Source organism: Heptranchias perlo, chromosome 5 (assembly GCF_035084215.1).
Source record: "Heptranchias perlo isolate sHepPer1 chromosome 5, sHepPer1.hap1, whole genome shotgun sequence".
NCBI lineage: Eukaryota > Metazoa > Chordata > Chondrichthyes > Hexanchiformes > Hexanchidae > Heptranchias > Heptranchias perlo.
The window spans coordinates 94,834,667-94,854,788 of NC_090329.1; the positions used below are offsets into that span (position 1 = coordinate 94,834,667).

The 20,122-nt window shown below is 40.7% G+C and overlaps 1 protein-coding gene across 4 annotated transcripts in view; it reads left to right on the forward strand.

The window, feature by feature from the left end:
- Positions 1-20,122, forward strand: part of hbs1l (HBS1-like translational GTPase) — a 178,321-nt gene that overhangs the window by 5,104 nt on the left and 153,095 nt on the right. For 2 of the 4 annotated variants that reach the window (XM_067984845.1, XM_067984847.1), the window contains exons 2-4: positions 6,041-6,106; positions 14,499-14,642; positions 19,504-19,698. In XM_067984845.1, coding sequence (XP_067840946.1) covers positions 6,041-6,106; positions 14,499-14,642; positions 19,504-19,698 — 405 coding nt within the window. The remainder of the gene's footprint in view (positions 1-6,040; positions 6,107-14,498; positions 14,643-19,503; positions 19,699-20,122) is intronic. The other 2 variants (XM_067984848.1, XM_067984849.1) reach the window with 1 other exon arrangement.

Here is a 20,122-nt window from a genome sequence, read left to right on the forward strand (position 1 = left end):
AATTAGAGCTAGGCTGTTCAGGGATGATGTCAGAAAGCACTTCACGAAAGGGTAGTGGAAATCTGGAACGCCCCCCCCCCCCCCCCCCCCCCCACCAAAAGCTGTTGTGGCTAGGTCAAATGAAAATTTCAAAACTGAGATTGATAGATTTTTGTTAGGCAAAGGTATTAAGGGTTACGGAACCAAAGCGGGTAGATGGAGTGAAGATACAGTTCAGCCATGATCTAATTGAAAGGCGAAACAGGCTCGAGGGGCTGAATGGCCTACTCCTGTTCCTGTGAATGGTCCCTCTGGAGAGGGATGGGGAGCATTTGTTTGGTGGTGGCAGCATGTTGCAGGTGGAAAACGGCAGAAAATTATCTGATGGATATGAAAGTTAGTGAACTGGAATGTGAGGGGAAGGGGAATCCTATTGTCAGGAGAGAAGGGAAAGTGGATGAGAAGCATGAGAAATGGGTGATTGGTCAAGGAATCAAAAATTGGGCTAATATCTTTAAAAATGTTACATAGACTCTTATTTGTAGTATATAATTTTCCCAACAGCAAGTTTCTGATCCTGAACCAGATCATATTGGGGAATTACTGAGTGGAGCTTTGTCACTGTGTTTCTATATAGGAATAGGAATAGGAGTAGGCCATTAAGCCCTTCGAGCCTGTTCCACCATTCCATGAGTTTGTGGCTGATCTGTGACATAACTCCATATACGTGCCTTAGCCCCATATCCCATAATACCTTTGGTTAACAAAAATCTGTCAATCTCAGATTTAAAATTTAACAATTGAACTAGCATCAACTGCCGTTTGCGGAAGAGAGTTCCAAAGTTCTACCGCACTTTGCGTGTAGAAGTGTTTCTTAACTTCTCTCCTGAAAGTACTGGCTAATTTTTAGGCTATGTCCTCCAGTCCTAGACTTCCCAACCAGCAGAAATAGTTGCTCTCCATCTACCCTATCCCCTTAATATCTTGAAAACTTCGATCAAATCATCTTGTAATCTTCTAAATTGCAAGGAATATAACCCTAGTTTATGTAATCTCCTCATAATTTAACCCTTGGAGTCCAGGTATCATTCTAGTAAATCTATGCTGCACTCCCTCCAAGGCCATTATATCCTTCCTAAGGTGCGGTGCCCAGAACTGAACACAGTATTCCAAGTGTGTCTAACCAGGGTTTTGTATAGCTGTAGCATAACTTCTACCTCCTTGTATTCTAGTCCTCCAGATATAAAGGCCAGCATTCCATTAGCCATTTTGATTATTTTCTGTACCTGTCCATGACATTTTAATGATCTATGTACATGGACCCTAAGTCTCTTTGGATTTCCACTGTTTCAAACTTTTCACCATTTAGAAAATACACTGATCTAGTCTTTTTAGGTCCAAAATGGATGACCTCACACTTGCCTACAATGAAATCCATTTGCCACAGTTTTGCTCATTCATTTAATCTATTAATATCTCTTTGTAATTTTATGCTTCCACCTACACTGCTTACATTGCTGCCTATCTTTGTGTCATTGGCAAACTTAGATATGTGGCTCTCTATCCCGTCGTCTAAGTCGTTAATAAATGCAGTGAATAGTTGAGACACCACTAGTCATATCCTGCCAATTTGAGTACCTGCCCATTATTCTACTCTCTGTCTCCTGCTGCTCAGTCAATTTCCTAACCAGGTCAATAATTTGCCCTCAATTCCATGAGCTTCAGCTTTAGTTAACCGTCTCTTAAGAGGGACTTTATATGGACTTCCAGAAGGCATTCGATAAACAACATCTATAGACATTCCCCTGTCCACTACTTTAATTACCTCTTCAAAAAATTCAATTAGGTTCGTCAGGCATAGCCTACCCTTTACAAATCCACGCAGGACCTCTCTGATCATCTGAAAATTTTCAAGGCATTCAGTCACTCATAGAAACATAGAAAATAGGAGCAGGAGTAGGCCATTCAGCCCTTCGAGCCAGCTCTGCCATTCAATATGATCCTCTATCTCAATACCATATTCCTGCTCTCTCCCCATACCCCTTGATGCCTTTTGTGTCTAGGAATCTATCTAGCTCCTTCTTAAATATATTCAGTGACTTGGCCTCCACAGCCTTCTGTGGTAGAGAATTCCACAGGTTCACCACCCTCTGAGTGAAGAAATTTCTCCTCATTTCAGTCCTAAATGTCCTACCCCGTATCCTGAGACTGTGACCCCTCGTTCTGGACCCCCCAGCCAGGGGAAACATCCTCCCTGCATCCAGTCTGTCTAGCCCAGTCAGAATTTTATATGTTTCAATGATATCCTCTCTCATCTAAACTCGAATGAATACAGGCCGTGTCGACTCAATCTCTCCTCATATGACAGTCCTCCCATCCCGGGAATCAGTCTGGTGAACCTTTGCTGCACTCTATCCTTAATTATAGATTCTAGTAATTTCCTTACAACAGATGTTATGCTAACTGGTCTATAATTCTCTGGTTTCTCTCTCTCGGAATAGCAGAGTGACGTGCAATTTTCCAATCTAAAGGAATGGTTCCTGAATCAAGAGAACTTGGAAGATTATAGTTAGGGCTTCTGCAATGTTGTCACCTACTTCCTTTAAACCCTGGGATGGAAACCATCTGGTCCTGGGGATTTGTCACTCTTCAGTGCCATTATTTTCTTCATTACTGTTAATTTGCTTACGTTAATTATAGTGGGGTGTCTGGCATGCTATCCTCTTCCTTTACTGTAAATACTGACGCTAGGTAATTATTTAACATGTCCACCATTTCCTTATTTTCATTTACAATATCACCATTATCAGTTTTTAAGGGGCCCTCATTGCTCTTGACCACCTTCTTTCCTAATATAATTGTAAAAGTTTTTTGTGTTGATTTTGATATCGCTTGCAAGTTTCTTTTCATACTCCCTTTTTGTAGCTCTTACAACCTGTTTTGTCACCCTTTGTTATTCTCTGTATCTCTCCCAGTCGCTAGGATCTGTGCTATTTTTTTTGATTTTTGTATGCTTTTTCTTTTAGTTTTATGTTGCCCCTTATCTCTCGTCGTCCATGGCTCTTTTTTTTGGCAAGTAGAGCTCTTGCCCCTTAGGGGTATAAACTGGTTCTGTATCACGATAATTTCTGTTTTTTAACACCTCCCACCGATCTTCTGTTGTTTTACCCATTAACAGATTTGCCCAATCTACTGTGGACAGTCTCTGTCTCATCCAGTTTCTGATGTAAAATTTATTATTTTGAGATGAGGCATACCTTTTAAAAATAATTAATAGGTGGTTAAATACAACTCTCTGAAATCAAAATGAGACTAGATTATACTACAGTGATTTAGCTTCTAATATGGGATGATATCACTTGGTACATGAGCAAGTGACAAATATGTGATTCTTCAAGTATAAAACTTAAATTTCACTTGTAAAGCTTTTTCAACATGAAGGTGAACTGAGGGTTTTGGGTGTGTTGAACAGCATCTCTTGAGATTTTGGTATATTTGCTATATGATAGGCTCCGTCTGAGAGAATTGTGGTCTGATCCAAGTAGAATTAGGTGTTCTGCAGTTCCATTGATGTTGCAGGTTCTAAGTCAGCCCAAGAAAGCCAACATTATTTGATTTTCAGTGATTAATTGAATACAGTAAAACCTTTTTTGTCTCTGTTGCTATTATTTATTATCTTTCACTTACCAGAATTCTGGGCTGAACAACAGTTCATCCCAATCCTAAAGAACAATTTGGTGTGCAATCAGATTACATTCTAAAACTAAACTGGAGAGATCACAAATACAGTGTGATGTGTTCCATGAAAGAGATATAGTGTTACACTTCTGTTCTGGAAAGAACTATTTTCAACGTATAAAAACAGAAAATGCTGGAAATACTCTATAGAGAGGATGCCCACAGATGCTGCCTGACTTGCTTAGTATTTCCAGCATTTTCTGTTTTTATTTCAGATTTCCAGCATCCACAATATTTTGCTAGTATTTTCAACATGGTTCAACATGTTGAGTTACATGTGTTGCTGAGCTGTTAAACTTATCAAGGGGTATAAAAGCTTGTCTGCCAACAGTTTACAAATGAAAACATATTTTACTTTACCTTCATGCACTGGTGTTTTTGAATTCAGTTTATAAAAGAAAAACTGCCCTAGTAGTTTCCAGATAGTGGGTTGCAGTGTCCCTTGATAGAAGGAAGACCTGCATTTATATAGTGCCGTGCACGACCTCAGGACAACCAGAGAAGTACTTTTGAAGTGACGTCACTGTTGCAATGTAGGAAAGGTGACGATCCCAGAAACAGCAATGAAATAAATGACCATATCATCTGTTTCAGGTGTTGGTTGAGGGATAAATGTGAGAACTTCCCTGCTCTTCTTCGATTAGAGCAGTGAGATCTTTTACATCTACCTGAGAGGGCAGATGGGGCCTTGGTTTGATGTCTTATCCAAAAGACGGCACCTCTCCCTCAGCACTGTACTGAAGTGTCGGCCTAGATTATGTTCTCAAGTCTCTGGAGTTAAGCTTGAGCCCACAACCTTTTGACTCAGAGGCGAGCGTGCTACCACTGAACCACAGCTGGCATAGATACCATAATGCATCCACTTGTCCATTAGATCTTTCAAAGTTCCACTATTGATCGTCTGTTAATAGAAATTTTGACCTTGGAAGGTTGAAATTCAAAATATACCAGTAACTGCATTACTGGTTTGTTTTGATAATGTTTTAACAAATGTCGTATTTAAATTTAACATTTGTGAGTGGTGCAGCATGCAACTTGAATCTGAGATTTTACAACTTTCAACCTAGCTCTGGAATAACCTGACACAAATTGTTAACTGTAGTTATTAGAAGTGATTACACGCTTCAATGTATGTTTTCTTCCAAAAATATTCATCAATTGTATACTTTAGGTGGGCTAGTATTGTGCTACAATTTTTTGTTTTCTACGACATGTCTGAGCATAAAGTGTGGATTTGAAAAAAAAATGATTAAAAATTATGTCTAGCTTCCTTGATGGCTTAATGAGTAAACACACAACATTGTGTTACTGAGCCATGCAGACCAGAAAGTCCTGGGTTCATTCCCAATCTGGACAGAGTTGACAAATCTCAGGTGGGGCTACAATTGGAGCATACAATTTACCTTGGTGCCACTGGGCTTGTTAGGGAAAAAATATCAAGGTTTCTGCTTCTGATCACTATCCTTGCTGGAAAGTACCCTTTTGTGGATGTTGAATAAGCATAGGATCAATCTTGATGGTGATGCCCTTTGGTTGAAGAACTTGCTGACATTTGTTGTCTGGCTTGGGTCATGAACTCAAGGGATACTATTGCCTGTGGAACAGTACCTTAGCGTAAGCCAGTGCCTTCAGATATGAGAAAATTTTGCAAAAAGAATTCTACATTGATATTGTAAATACAGGTTGCATTGTCAGATCAACCTATGCTACTTCATTTTCTACATTAAACCAGCTTGGGTGATTTCACTTTAGTTTGGTAACTAAATTGGGGAAAAATTCTGCCAAGATTATTACAGGTTATTTATCTTTTGTAAGCAAATTACTTCAGTTGTTTCAACACAACCAGTTTGTACAGTGCTTCATACTTTTCATAAACATTGTAACATTTGTGCCAAATATCAGTATAATAAATTATAAATTTCCAGATGTGCTTTTTTGCTTCTTCCTTCCCCCAACACCAGCACCATTAGTTTAGCAGACTTTTTAAAAATTCTAATTTAGTTCATGGGATATGGATGATGCTGGCAAACCCACATTTATTGACCATTGCTTATTGCCCTGAGAAGGTGCTGATGGGCCTCCTTCTTGAAGCTGTTACTTTCCTTTTAACATTTTAGCATTGTCCTTTAGTTTTTTTAAAAAAATCCACACATGGGAATCTCGAGAGAACTGAAGTAGATGTGAACAGATTATTGTTACTATGTCAGAATTCTACAAATCAGTAACTATTTCAGTTTTTCCCAGTGGTCTGTTTCATTTATATTTTTGGTACTGATCATTTTACAACAGTTTCTGAAAATCAGTCAATGCTATTTATTTTTAGACTTTGAAGATGATGACGTCTATGGCCAGTCAGTGGAGGATGACTACTGCATTTCTCCTGCAACAGGTTTGTTAATATTATAGCATTTCTTTGCATTGCTTACACAAGCTAAGCCTGATGAGTAATTTTCCTTTAAAGGTCAAGAAAGAAGACTTTCCATTTCGCTGCTAACATTTTTTTAACATATATTCATATTTTTACAAGTTACTTAGAATGGTTCTGATACACAGATGTACCCTCACAAATATTCTCTAAAATTATGAATAGGATTTTGGGAACTTTTTTAATTTATGGAAAATTTAACCATTTCTGCTGAGTTCTACTGCTACCAACAACATAATTAATTGCAATAGTTATGAGCTTGCAATGAATGGACTGCAGAGCGAGAAACCAAAGAGAGTGGATGGGAATTCTGCTTCCTGGCATCTACCAGTGCTAGTGGGAAGTGTTCCTTTACTCCCGCCAAGTGCCTCTGTTAGCACCTTCCCAGGAAGTGATGATCAGAAGTTTACTAAGTAAGAAATTAGGGGTGGAAAGTTGCAATGTATTATTGTTGACACAGTTGTTTGGAGGCTCAATATGCTGTCTTACCCCACTGCTCCTTCAGTTCCCATAATATAACATTTAGTGTTTGTTTAAAGTTTTAGCAACCCTAATCATATGAACATATGAAAAGATGGACAGATAAAGACCGGCTGGTCCATCGAGCCTATCCCAAACAAGTCATGATGTAACTAATTATCATGAACCCAGTGTTCCCTCCTACTACCAGTCATATAATCCCCTGAAAGAAGTAAAAAAAAAACAGTTTAAAAAAAAACGTTAGATCAATTCAGGGGAGAAATAACAATTAGGAAATTTATCTCCGACCCCCTCCACCCCAGGTAATCAAAATGAGGTCAGGAGATCACAGTGACCATGAGGTATATACCCAGCATCCCACCTACATTTGTATGCAGTGATATTAGCAACAACAAAGAACATGTCCAGTTGCTTTTTGAACTGTTGCAATGAATCCACACTCACCACATGAGCTGGTAACTTAATCCAACTGTTGTTAACTCTGCGTAAAGAAAATCTTCCTGACATCTAACCTAGTTCTATGCTTGTATAGCTTATACACATGACCCCTTGTTTTCCCTAATCTATCTAGTTCAAATAGTCTTTCCAAATAGTCACAGCCTAGTCCCTTCGTCATTTTAAATACTTCAAATTAAGTCTACATTTTTCTAGTGTAAAAAAGATCCAGCTCTCAGCCTATTGTGATAATTAAGGGCTTTTAAACTGGGGGTTCTTCTCGTGACCTTTCTTTAGAATCAGAGAATGGTTACAGCAAAGAAGGAGGCCATTCCAGCTCTTTTTGTAAGAGCAATCCAGTTTGTCCCGTCCCCCCACACTTTCCCCGTAGCCCTGCAAATTTTTTCCTTTCAAGGATTTACCCAAGCTACGATTGAGTCTGCTTCCACCACCCTTTCAGGCAGTGCATTCCAGATCATAACTACTAGTTGCATAAAAAAATGTTTTTCCTCACGTCCCCTTTGGTTCTTTTGCCAATCACCTTAAATCTGTGTCCTCTGGTTCTCGACCCATCCACCAATGGGAACAGTTTCTCTTTATTTACTTTATCTAAACTATTCATGATTTTGAACACGTCTGTCAAATCTCCTCTTAACCTTCTCTGTTCTAAGGAGAATAATCCCAGCTTCTCCAGTCTATTCACGTAACTGAAGTCCCTAATCCCTGGAACCATTCTAGTAAATCTAATCTGCACCCTCTCTAAGGCCTTAACATCCTTCCTAAAGTGCAGAGCCCAGAATTAGTGTTTGATAAAGGTTCAACACAACTTTCTTGCTTTTGTTCTGTACGCCTCTATAAAGCCCAGGATCCCATATGCTTTTTTAACCTGTCCTGCCACATTCAAAGATTAGTGAAGATATACCCCCAGGTCTCTGTTCCTGCACCCACTTTAGAATTGTACCTTTAGTTTATAGTGCCTCTCCTCATTCTTCCTGCCAAAATGTATCGCTTCGCCCTTCTCTGCGTTTAAATTTCATCTGCCATGTGTCTGCCAGACTGTCTATGTCCTCCTTGAAGCCTATTACTATCCTCCTCACTGTTTGCTATACTTCCAAGTTTTGTATCTGCAAATTTTGAAATTATGCTCTGTATACCCAAGGCCAAGTCATTAATGTATATCAAAAAAAGCAGTGGTCATAGTGCTTACCCCTGGGGCACACCACTGTATACCTTCCTCCAGTCCAGAAACAGCTGTTCACCACTACTCTGTTTCCTGTCACTTAGCCACTTTCGTATCCATGCTGCCACTGCCCCTTTTAGCCTATGGGCTTCAATTTTGCTGACAAGCCTATTATGTGGCACTTTATTAAACGCCTTTTAAAAGTCCACCTACACATCAACTGCATTGCCCTCATCAACCCTTTCTGTTACCTCATCAAAAAACTCAAACAAGTTAGTTAAACACAATTTGCCTTTAACAAATCCGTGCTGGCTTTCCTTAATTAATCCACACTTGTCCAAGTGACTCTTAATTTTGTCCCTGATTATCATTTCTAAAAGCTTCCCCACCACTGGCCTGTAGTTGCCAGGTTTATCCTTACACCCTTTTTTGAACAAGGGTGTAACTTTTGGAATTCTCCAGTCCTCTGACACCATCCCCATATCTGAGGAGGATTGGAAGATTATGGCCAGCACCTCTGCAATTTCCACCCTTACTTCCTTCAGCAACCTAGAATGCATCCCATCCAGACTGGGTGATTTATCTACTTTAAGTACAGCCAGCCTTTATGGTACCTCTATCAATTTTTAGCCCATCCAGTATCTCAACTACCTCCTTTTTTTATTGTGACTTTGGCAGCATCTTCTTCCTTGGTGAATTCAGATGCAAAATACTCATTTAGTACTTCAGCCAGGCCCACTGCCTCCATGAGTAGATCTCCTTTTTGGTCTCTAATCGGGCCCACCCCTCCTCTTACTACCCATTTACCATTTATATGCCTATAGAAGACTTTTGGATTCCCTTTTATGTTAGCTGCCAGTCTATTCTCATACTCTCTCTTTGCCCCTCATTTCCTTTTTCACTTCTCTATACTTTCTACATTCAGCCTGTTTCTCACTTGCATTATCAACCTGACATCTGTCATATGCCCCCTTTTGCCGCTTCATCTTACTCTCTATCTCTTTTGTCATCCAGGAGCTCTGGCTTTGGTTGCTCTACCTTTCCCTCTCGTGTGAATGTACCTAGACTGTACCCGAACCATCTCCTCTTTAAAGGCCGCCCATTGTTCGATTACGGTTTTGCCTGCCAATCTTTGATTCCAATTTACCCGAGTCAGATCCATTCTCAACTCACTGAAATTGGCCCTCCTCCAATTAAGCATTTTTTACTCTAGATTGCTCCTTGTCCTTTTCCATAACTAATCTAAACCTTATGGATAATATGATCACTGTTCCCTAAATGTTCCCCCACTGACACTTGCTCCACTTGACCTACCTCATTCCCCAGAACTAGATCCATCAATGCCTCCTTCCTTGTTGGGCCAGAAACATACTGATCAAGAATGTTCTCCTGAACATATTTCAGAAATTCCTCCCCCTCTTTGCCCTTTATACTGTTTCTATCCCAGTCTATATTAGGATAGTTGAAGTCCCCCCATTATCACTACTCTATAGTTCTTGCACCTCTCTGTAATTGCCCTGCAAATTTGCTCCTCTATTCTTCCCACTAGTTGGTAGCCTATAGAATACACCCAGTCGTGTAATGGTGCCTCTATTGTTTCTTAACTGTAACCAAATAGATTCTGTCTTTGACCCCTCAAGGACATCCTCTCTCTCCAGCACTGCAATATTTGCCTTAATCAATACTGCCACCCCCCCCCCCCCCCCCCCGCTTCCTTTTTATTCCTTGCCTAGCTTTCCTGAGCACCAGTATCCAGGAATATTTAGTACTTAATCCTGCCCTTTTTTGAGCAAATCGCCACTGCATCATATTCCCATGTGGCTATTTGCGCCTGCAGCTCACCAATCTTATTTGCCATCTTTTATGCGTTTACCCACATGCACTCTAAACCTATCTGAGACCTTCTCATATTCTCTCTTAGTCTGATCTCACCTAATGCCGTACTTAGTCTAGTGCTATCTGTCTCTCCCAGTCCTTTGTGCACCTTGTTTCTCCTTCCTAATGCTACATCCTGGTGCCCGTCCGCCTGCCAGATTAGTTTAAACCCTCCCCCACAGCACTAATGAACCTCCTCACGAGGGCATTGGTCCCAGCTCTGTTGAGGTGCAATCCATCCATCTTGAACAGGTCCCTCCTGCACTAGAACTGGTCCCAGTGCCCCAAGAATCTGAAGCCCTCCCTCTTGCACCATGTCTCTAGCCACGCATTAACTTGCCTTATCTTTCTATTTCTGTACTCACTTGTGCATGCCACTGAGAGTAATCCAGAGATTACTGCCTTTTGAGGTCCTGATTTTTAACTTCCTCCCTAGCTCCTGAAACTGTGACCATAGGACCTCATCCCTTTTCTTTCGTATGTCGCTGGTATCCACATGGACCATGACTTCTGGCTGTTCCCCTCCCCTCTCTCCCCCCCCCCCCCCCCCCCGGCAGAATGTTCTGTACCCTCTCCGTGATGTCCTTTACCCTGATACCAGGGAGGCAACACACTATGCGACACTCAAGTCGGCGGTCACAGACATGCATGTCCGTCCCCCTGACTATCGAATCCCCTATGACTACTGCATTTCTACACTTCGCTGTGCCCCTTCTGTGCAGTCTTTTGCCCCATGGTGCCATGCTCAGGACTGCACTTCTTTGAGGTGTCATTACCCTCACTGGCATACCGGTTTGAGTGCCACACACCCAGAAGATTGCTGCATGACCTGCCTCTTTCTACCCTTGCGGTTGGCTAGCCAGTTGATAGTCTGAACTCTCTATGGCTGCGGGGTGACCGCCTCCTGGAACGTACGATCTAGGAAACCTTCAGCCTCCCTTATGCTCTGCGGTGACTCCAGCCACCCCATAAGCTCAGAAATCCTCGGCTTGAGCTTGAGCAACTGGAGGCATTTCCTGCACATAACAAGAAATAGGAGCAGGAGTGGGAATAGGCCATACGGCCCCTTGAGCCTGCTCTGCCATTCAATCAGATCATGGCTGATTTTCAACTTCAACTCCACTTTCCTGCCCGATCCCCATATCCCTTAATTCTCCTAGAGTCCAAAAATCTATCTATCTCTGCCTTGAATATACTCGTGATGTGGAGATGCCGTGATGGACTGGGGTGAACAAATGTAAGGAGTCGCACAACACCAGGTTATAGTCCAACAGCTTTATTTGAAATCACAAGCTTTCGGAGCTCTGCTCCTTCGTCAGGTGAAGTGAAGAGTTGCATAAAGGCACAGCATATATAGTCAGAGAACAATGCCTGGTGATTACAGATAATCTTTCTAACTGCCCTTTATCACGCTTCGGCAGAGAGATAATCACAGCAAGCAAAGGAGTGTTCAAACAGCCCTCTGGGGTAGAGAATTCTAAAGACTCTCAACCCTCTGAGTGAAGAAATTCCTCCTCATCTCAATCTTAAATGGCCGAAACCTTATCCTGTGACTCTGCTCCCTAGTTCTAGACTCTCCAGTCAGGGGAAACAACCTCTCAGCATCTACCCTGTCAAGCCCCCTCATAATCTTATATGTTTCAATGAGATCACCTCTCATTCTTCTGAACTCCAGAGAGTATAGGCCCATTCTATTCAACCTCTTCATAGGGCAACCCTCTCATCCCAGGAATTAATCTAGTGAACCCTAGTTGCATTGCCTCTAAGGCAAGTATATCCTTCCTTAGATAAGGAGATCAAAACAGTATGCAGTACTCCAGATGAGGTCTCATCAAAGCCCTGTACAATTGTAGTAAAACTTCCTTACTCTTGTACTCTAACCCCCTTGCAATAAAGGCCAACATGCCATTTGCTTTCCTGATTGCTTGCTGTACCTGCATGCTAACTTTTTGTGTTAGAAGTCACCAACATTTAATAGTTTCTCACCATTTAAAAAATATTCTGTTTTTCTGTTCTTCCTACCAAAGTGAATAGCCTCACATTTCCCCACATTATACTCCATCTCCCACCTTCTTGCCCACTCACTTAACCTGTCTATATCCCTTTGAGACTCTGTGTCCTCCTCACAGCTTACTTTCCCACCTAGTTTTGTATCGTCAGCAAACTTGGATACATTACACTCGGTCCCTTCATCTAAGTCATTAATATAGATTGTAAATAGCTGAGGCCCAAGCACCGATCCTTGCGGCACCCCACTAGTTACAGCCTGCCAACCTGAAAATGATCCGTTTATCCCTACTCTCTGCTTCCTGCCCGTTAACCAATCCCCTATCCATGCTAATGTTACCCCATGAGCCCTAACAATCTATTATATGGCACCCATTGAGTGCCTTTTGAAAATCCAAATATACCACATCCACTGTTTCCCCTTTATCTACCCTGCTAGTTACATCCTCAGAAAAGTCTAATAGATTTGTCAAACATGATTTCCCTTTCATAAAACCATGTTGACTCTGCCTAATCATATGATGTTCGAAGTGCCCTGTTACCACTTCCTTAATAGTGGATTCCAGCATTTTCCTGACGACTGATATCTGGCTAACTGGCCTGTAGTTCCCTATTTTCTCCCTCCTTTCTTGAATAGCGGGGTTATATTTGCTACCTTCCAATCCGCTGCGACTTTTCTAGAATCTAGGGAATTTTGGAAGATCATAACCAATGCATCCACTATCACTGCAGCCACTTCTTTTAGAACCCTCGGATGTAGGCCATCAGGTCCAGGGGATTTATCGGCTTTTAGTCCCATTACTTTCTTAAGTACGTTTTCTCTACTGATATTAATTACTTTAAGCTCCTCACTCTCATTAGCCCCTTGGTTCCCCATGTGGCCCACATAAAGCGTCCTGAGGTTCACACATGACGCAGGAATTGCAGGCAATGGGTCTCAGCTGCCCGTCCATTATATTTAGAAACCTTTTTTTCCTAAACTCCGTTTAGATACTCTCATTAATTTATTTACTGTTTACTTACCTCGGTTAACCTACCCTTTGTACCTTTTCCAGGGTGTCTATATCACCCACCATGAGGGGACCTAAACTGGACACTGTATTCCAGATGAGGCTTAACCAGGCTCTTGAACAAGGACACTGGTTCTTTTTGTTGTATACTGGATTGTCCTCGCTATACATCTTAGAACTCTGTTTGCCTTCTCATTAGCCTCTTGGCAGTGGTCGTGTACCTTTGGAAACTCATGTACTATAACTCCTAGGTCCCTTTCCAACTCAGTGGACTTCATTTCTGTACCAAGCATGTTATATATATCCTTGGTGTAAGCTCTACCCACGCGTATGACACTACATTTATCTGCATAAAATTACATCTGCCAGATGTGGGCCCATTTCCCCTTCGCATCTATATCAGATTGTCGTCTCTTTTTCTCATTGAGGGTTCTAACATTAGCACAATTTTTTGTGTCGTCTGTGAACTTGCAGACAGTTTCCACAACATCTTCATCTAGATCATTAATGGACCGTGAAGAGCAGTGGTCCTAACACGATCCCTGTGGAACTCTACTAGTAACCGGTCTCCGTGCAGAATCATTTCCGTTAATAACAACCCTCTGCCTGTGAGAACTCAATCAATTCCCTAAACAATTCAGGATATGCTCTGCTATCCCACAGGACCCTTATAAAGTAACGTATTGTGTGGCAATTTGTCAAAAACTTTCTGAAAGTCCAAATATACAATGTCAACAGGGCTACCTTCATCCACCAACCTAGTTACCTCCTCAAACAATTTAACCAGGTTGGTGAGGCATGACTTTCTTTACCAGAAGCAATGTTGCGAGTCATTAATAATGCCTGCTCTGTCCAGGTGGTTATATAGGGTATCTCTAATGATCCCTTCCAACAACTTTCTAATAACTGAGGTTAAGCTAACGAGCCTATAATTTCCCAGTCCTGACTTGTTACCCTTTTTAAATATTGATACCACATTAGCTTCCCTCCAATCCCTGGAAAGAATCCCTATTTCTTGTGAGCTATTAAATATATAAACCGTTCATTCCAATCTGTTTTCTCTCTTCAAGGAGCTCTGCCCATTACGTAACTCTCTGTAGGAGTTCGTAGCATAGTGAACCTGAAGATCTTTCCGCAACTGCTATCAGTACTACTTAATGTTTGACCGACAAGAGACATGACAAGGGAGTTATATTTTCGCCCACTTTAAGATAGGTAGTGTTGGGTAGACATATTGTTTCAACTGCGATCTGTATGGTGAAACAAATAACTGTCATTTATAATTTATACAAAAGAAACTGTATATTCACATTTGTTATATGTCATTGAAAACTATAGGCTTATATCTGCATTTATTTTAATATTTCAGCTGCTCAGTTCATTTACAAAAGAGATGATTACAACACAAGAGCCATTGCAGAGGAACCTCTGGAGGAAGGTGACGAATATGCGGAAGATAAGGTTGAGGAGCCTTCCCATAATAACCGGCCTATACTGAGTGGAGTTGATCAAGGTATGCTAAATAGTTAAATCAAGTGCTCACACTTTTATATAATTAAAATATGACTGCTTCTTGTTTCAGGTGTCAGATATATATTATACTTCTAAATATGTCATGCCAAGTAAACAAATGAAAATCTTAAGATACTAAATCATAGCAGTGATAGCTATATTGTGAATTACATTCAGCTTTGCACAGTTATTGGGTGCTGGTTGTGCTGATAATGCTCAGTAGAGGGCTCAGATTTTCATTGCAGCTTTGAATCTTACTTGAACTTCCCTAGCCTCCATGGGTGAATTTTAGTGGTCTTGACTGGCCACTAAATGGAATACTTCATTTAGAGAAAGAAACATTGTAAGGAAAACTTATCCCACCTGACAATGCACGCCTTCTATAAATGACTTAAGAGCAAGAGTTGGCCATTCAGAACTTTGAATCTGTTTTGCCATTCTATTAGATTATGGCTGATCTGTACCTCAGCTCCATTTACCCGCCTTTTCTCCATATCTCTTGATACATATACCTTAAAAAAAAATCTGTCCCTCTCAGTCTTGGACATTTCAATTGACTCAGCATCCACAGCCTTTTGGGGGAAAGAATTTCAGATTTCCACTGCCCTTTCTGTGGAAAAGGTGCTTCCTGATTTCACTCCTAACTGGGCTAGCTCTAATTTTAAGATTATGCTCCCTTGTTCTGGAATCCTCCCACCAGAGGAAATAGTTTATTTATATTTACCCTATCAAATCCCTTCATTATTTTAGAAACCTTGATTAGATCATCCCTCAACCTTCTACACCAACAAAACTTGCATTTATATAGCTCCTTTTAACGTAGTGGAACGCCCCAAGGCGCTTCACAGGAGTGTTATCAAACAAAATTTGACATTGAGCCACATGAGATATTAAGACCGGTCAAAGGCGTAGGTTTTAAGGAGCGACTTAAAGGAGGAGAAAGAGGCGGAGAGGTTTAGGGAGGGAATTCCAGAGCTTAGGGCCTAGGCAGCTGAAGGCATGGTCATCAATGGTGGAGGGATGCGCAAGTAGCCAGAATTGGAGGAGCCCAGAGATCTCGGAGGGTTGTAGGGCTGTAGGAGGTTAGAGAGAGAGGGATATGCGAGGCAAATGGAGGGATTTGAAAACAAGGATGAGAATTTTAAAATTGAGGCGATGCCTCAGGAATACAAACCAAGTTTATGCAACCTGTGTTCATAGTTTAACTCTTTAAGCTCCGGTATCATTCTGGTGAATCTGGCTGCACCCCTTGGGCCAGTATATCTTTCCTGAGGCATGGTGCCCAAAAGTGAATACAGTACTGCAGAGGGGTCTGACTAAGATTCTATACAATTGAAGCATCACTGCATTACTTTTGTATTCCAAATCCCTTGAGCTAAAGGCCAACATTCCATTAGCCTTTCTAATTACATTTTGTACCTGTGCACTAGCTTTTAGTGATTTGTCTACATGGAATCCTAAATCCCTTTGCTCCTTCACAACTCCATGACTCTCAAATTTGGAAAATATTCCAATTTCTCTTTCTCTGATCCAAAATGGATAATCTCACACTTCACCACATTGAATTCTCTCTGCCATAGTTTTGCCTACTAACTTAGTCTGTCTGTTGCTTTTGTAGCTTCCTGCTCCCATCTACACAACTTAACTATGCCTCCTAATTTAGTGTCATCTGCAAACTTGGATATACAACTCTCTCTTCCTTCATCCAGATCATTGATATATATGGTAAAAAGCTGAGGCCCCAGTACAGATCCCTGGGGAACACCACTTGTCACATTCCGCCAATTTTGTGTCTGTGCATTTTTGATGATCTGCTGTACAAAACCTTGTCAAATGCCTTCTGAAAGTCCACATAGACAACATCCATAGGTACTCCCCTATCCACCATGCCAGAGACCTCAAAAAAAAAAAAATTCAACTCGTCAAACATGACGTACCCGTCCAAATCCATGCTGACTCTCTTTGATCAGCTCATACTTGTCCAAATGCTCGGTTACTCTGTCCTTGATGATGGATTCTAGTAACTTACCCACAACTGATGTTAAACTAATGGGTCGTAGTTACTTTGTTTCTTCCTCCCTCCCTTCTTAAATAATGGAGTGACATTTGCAATTTTCCAATCCAAAGGCACAATTTCTGAATCTAGAGATCTTTGGAAAATTATGATTAATACATCTGCAATTTCCTCACCTATTTCCTTTAAACCCTGGGGTGGAAACCATCAGGTCCTGGAGGTTTGTCTATCTTGACCCTAATTATTTTCTCCCTGTAAAATGCGCCAAGGCATCTTTCTGTACATGAGCACTACTAAAATATTTAAGTTGCTGAAGAAGAAACTGCTTCCACTGCACCTCCTAGTTTGTTTAAATTGCTGAAGAGTAGGGCAGTTTTGCTGAATATAACTAGCAGGCCTTGACTCAAGAGTTGTGTCAGCTTCTGCTTATATTTGGTATTCTGCTTTGCAATCTTTACACTTTCACATTTGACGTATTGGTGCTAAACTGGCCAGTTCTGGGTTTAGCTTATGAATTTATGATGTGCTGCTTCAGCCTCCCTGACTGTCTTCTCCAGCTCGACCCAAGTCCATTTGTTCCAGATGGGTGGAGAGCAAGCATTGAAAGAATGCACCAGGCCTCTGGCAGAGCTGCAGAGCAGAGGGTCTATTAGAGCTGGAAAGGAAGCATTGAATGAATGTTTACATGTTAGTGTAATACTGTGCAAGTTTGTTTATTTGCCATGCAGGTACAGGTATTTAGCGACACCCAGTTCTTTGGTTCAAGGAATTCTCTCTTTTTAATTATAAAAGAAAATATCTGTCTTACAAGAAATTTCTTTAATGTTGTTAAAAAGCATCCAATTTTTATTGCTGTTACATCAACCCTTAAGTAGCATCTTCCTCCCTGCTCCGCTGAAGTCAATTACAGGGAGCATCCTTGTTCCTGAGTGGTTTCATTGCAAATAGTGTGGGAGGGGATAAATTTGGACTATCCTAAGAACCAATGCGCAACTGCCCAACCGCAAGATACTACTAACAGTCAAGAATAAGACTGTAATGAAGTGCTATCCTGTAGCATCTGAAGATAATTGTAATGAACAAATATTCACTGTGTGGTGATATTCTATTGTTTTCAATATTTTTTTTGCTGTTGCCTTCAATTGTTGCCTGTTACCTGTAGCACTATGTGAGAAAAACGGTGCAAACACATTTTGTAAATGGTTACACAACATTTTCTTAGCTGTGTTTTGAGAAGTTTTATCATTTTGTACTTTTGAACACTGTTAACTGTAGAAACGCTTTTTACAATTACTGACACATATGGAGGTTCTGGCATCTTTTCTTAACCCCAATTTTGGGATTTGTGAAATTTGAGATTTTTTTTGGACAGAATTAAGAAAAGCAGGTCATAAAGACTAAGTGTCGTGATTATTTTATAACAGTATGTCTTAGGACTTCAAAACCTTCATCCCCTGTTCTAGAAGTAGAGACAGAGATAAGTATCTCAATTAAGACACACACCAAAGCTGGATAGTATATTTCTGGAAGTATCTGCTAAGCTGCAACTCACCTATCCTCAATTATTATACTCCTGCAGTGCCATATGACATCAGTCTTATGGCTTCACATAAAGTTGTTTGGCAGTTTGGTATTTGGACTCTCATTTTATTTTGTTTATAAATTTACCTCGCTGTCTGATAGAATCTTTTGGGAGAAAAGTAAAAGAAGCACTTACTGAGCAGCGGCAGAACAAGCCAGGAAGGAAATTCAGCAAATGCAACAGCCATTTACTGATATAAAGTCTCTCAACTATTGATGCAATGTAACTAACATCTCCATCATTAGGGCTTAGATGCCTGTTGGAAGGTCACCTGAAACAGAAAAACATATAGTAGTGAGGACTGGGACTCAGGAAAAAATAGTTGAAGATAATTTAAAATAGTATATTAGAATGTAAGAAGGCAACAGACATTAATTGAAGAGGGATTTGAAGACGTTTTTTCAACGCTACATATAAAGTAGTTGGAAGGGAAAATACCAGATGGGTCCTTCAAAAGATAAGTTGGCAATTTAATAGCGCACCACGTAGATGCATCAATGCACAATGCTATGAGGTGATAGGGTGGAGGCTGTTTCTTACAGTTTCCCATGTGGTGAGTTTGAAATTTCACCATGCTGTTCTTGGGGGCACAGAGCAGAAGTTAGGTGTTTCCTCGCAGAAAGGAGTGTCAGCATTTAGCATTTCAACTGCTCTTGTGCCTATTTTTACACTTAGTTTCAGAGTGGCTTTGGCTGAGGTGCAAGAGCAAATTTTCAGCTTATTGTCTTGCATGAGAAGACACCTTGCCAGAAAGAGGGGAGAAAATCAAATGAATTACAAAAAAAAACACTCCTAAAATCACAGCATCATCAGAGATATAGGTGGAGATTTTTTTCCCTCCCACAAGAGCTAAGTTATTTTTGTGGTTGAGGAAAATTGAAGATGATGCAGCAGTGGCATTATTGATCCAGCTGAGATGTGCGTGAGAATGAATTTGGGTGATGAACTTTCCTCTCTGCATGAAGTACCCAGCCTCCACCTGGAGTTTTTCCCTAATGGTTTGATCAGGGTTGTAAACTTGACATGTAGGAAGAATGTGAGCATTATTGTTTTCAAGCACTCTGCATGCAAAGGGTACCAATGCATTGCATAATTGAGCCATCTGAAGAATTTGTTTTTAAACATTTATTTGAAAATATACATTTAGAAAAAACAATAGTTTTGAATTGGTGTTGCTCACTCAAATAGTTTTCCCCACATTTATAGAGAGATTTTAATACTGCATGATTCCTAAAATACTATCTGAATATGCTCTTCTATTTTTAGCTCGTCTGTATGCCTGCCTTGATAAAATGCGAGAAGTCTTGGGGGAGTCTGTATCAGAACAAGTAATGGTTGATGCTGTGCTGAACAGTCAGTTTGATGCACATAAAGCCCTTGACCTTGTGCTTTCAGAGGAATGCAAGCAAACTGCAAAAATAAAGAACCAGAATACAGCCCCTACATGGAAACCCACAATAGGTATGTGGATGTTTTGGGTTGTATTTGTTTAAGTGCCTCAGTGTCTTAGTCAGCAAAATACTGTGTGATAGAGTTGTATTTTAACATTCTGTGATCAAAAATGAAACTTGGCTACTTTAACAGGAATCTGCTTGTCACAGTTGATTTTATTTCTGGATTTCACCATGCATATAAAATCGTGGCATAGCAGAAATTGAGAACCCAAGTCTTCGAAGTGTTTTTTTAGCTGGGTTTCCATGATATCTTACTCAGTCAGTCAGAGCATAATTGTAATGAACTCTCTCTCCGGTGCCAGGTCTTTCACTAGTCGTGCCTGTTTTGCCATAGGACATCAGTGAGCCTTAAACAAAAGTGGGACTTTTGTAGGTTAATTTGTGAAAATGCTTGTTCACACACAAGTGTGCTGCCAAATAATGACAGCTGT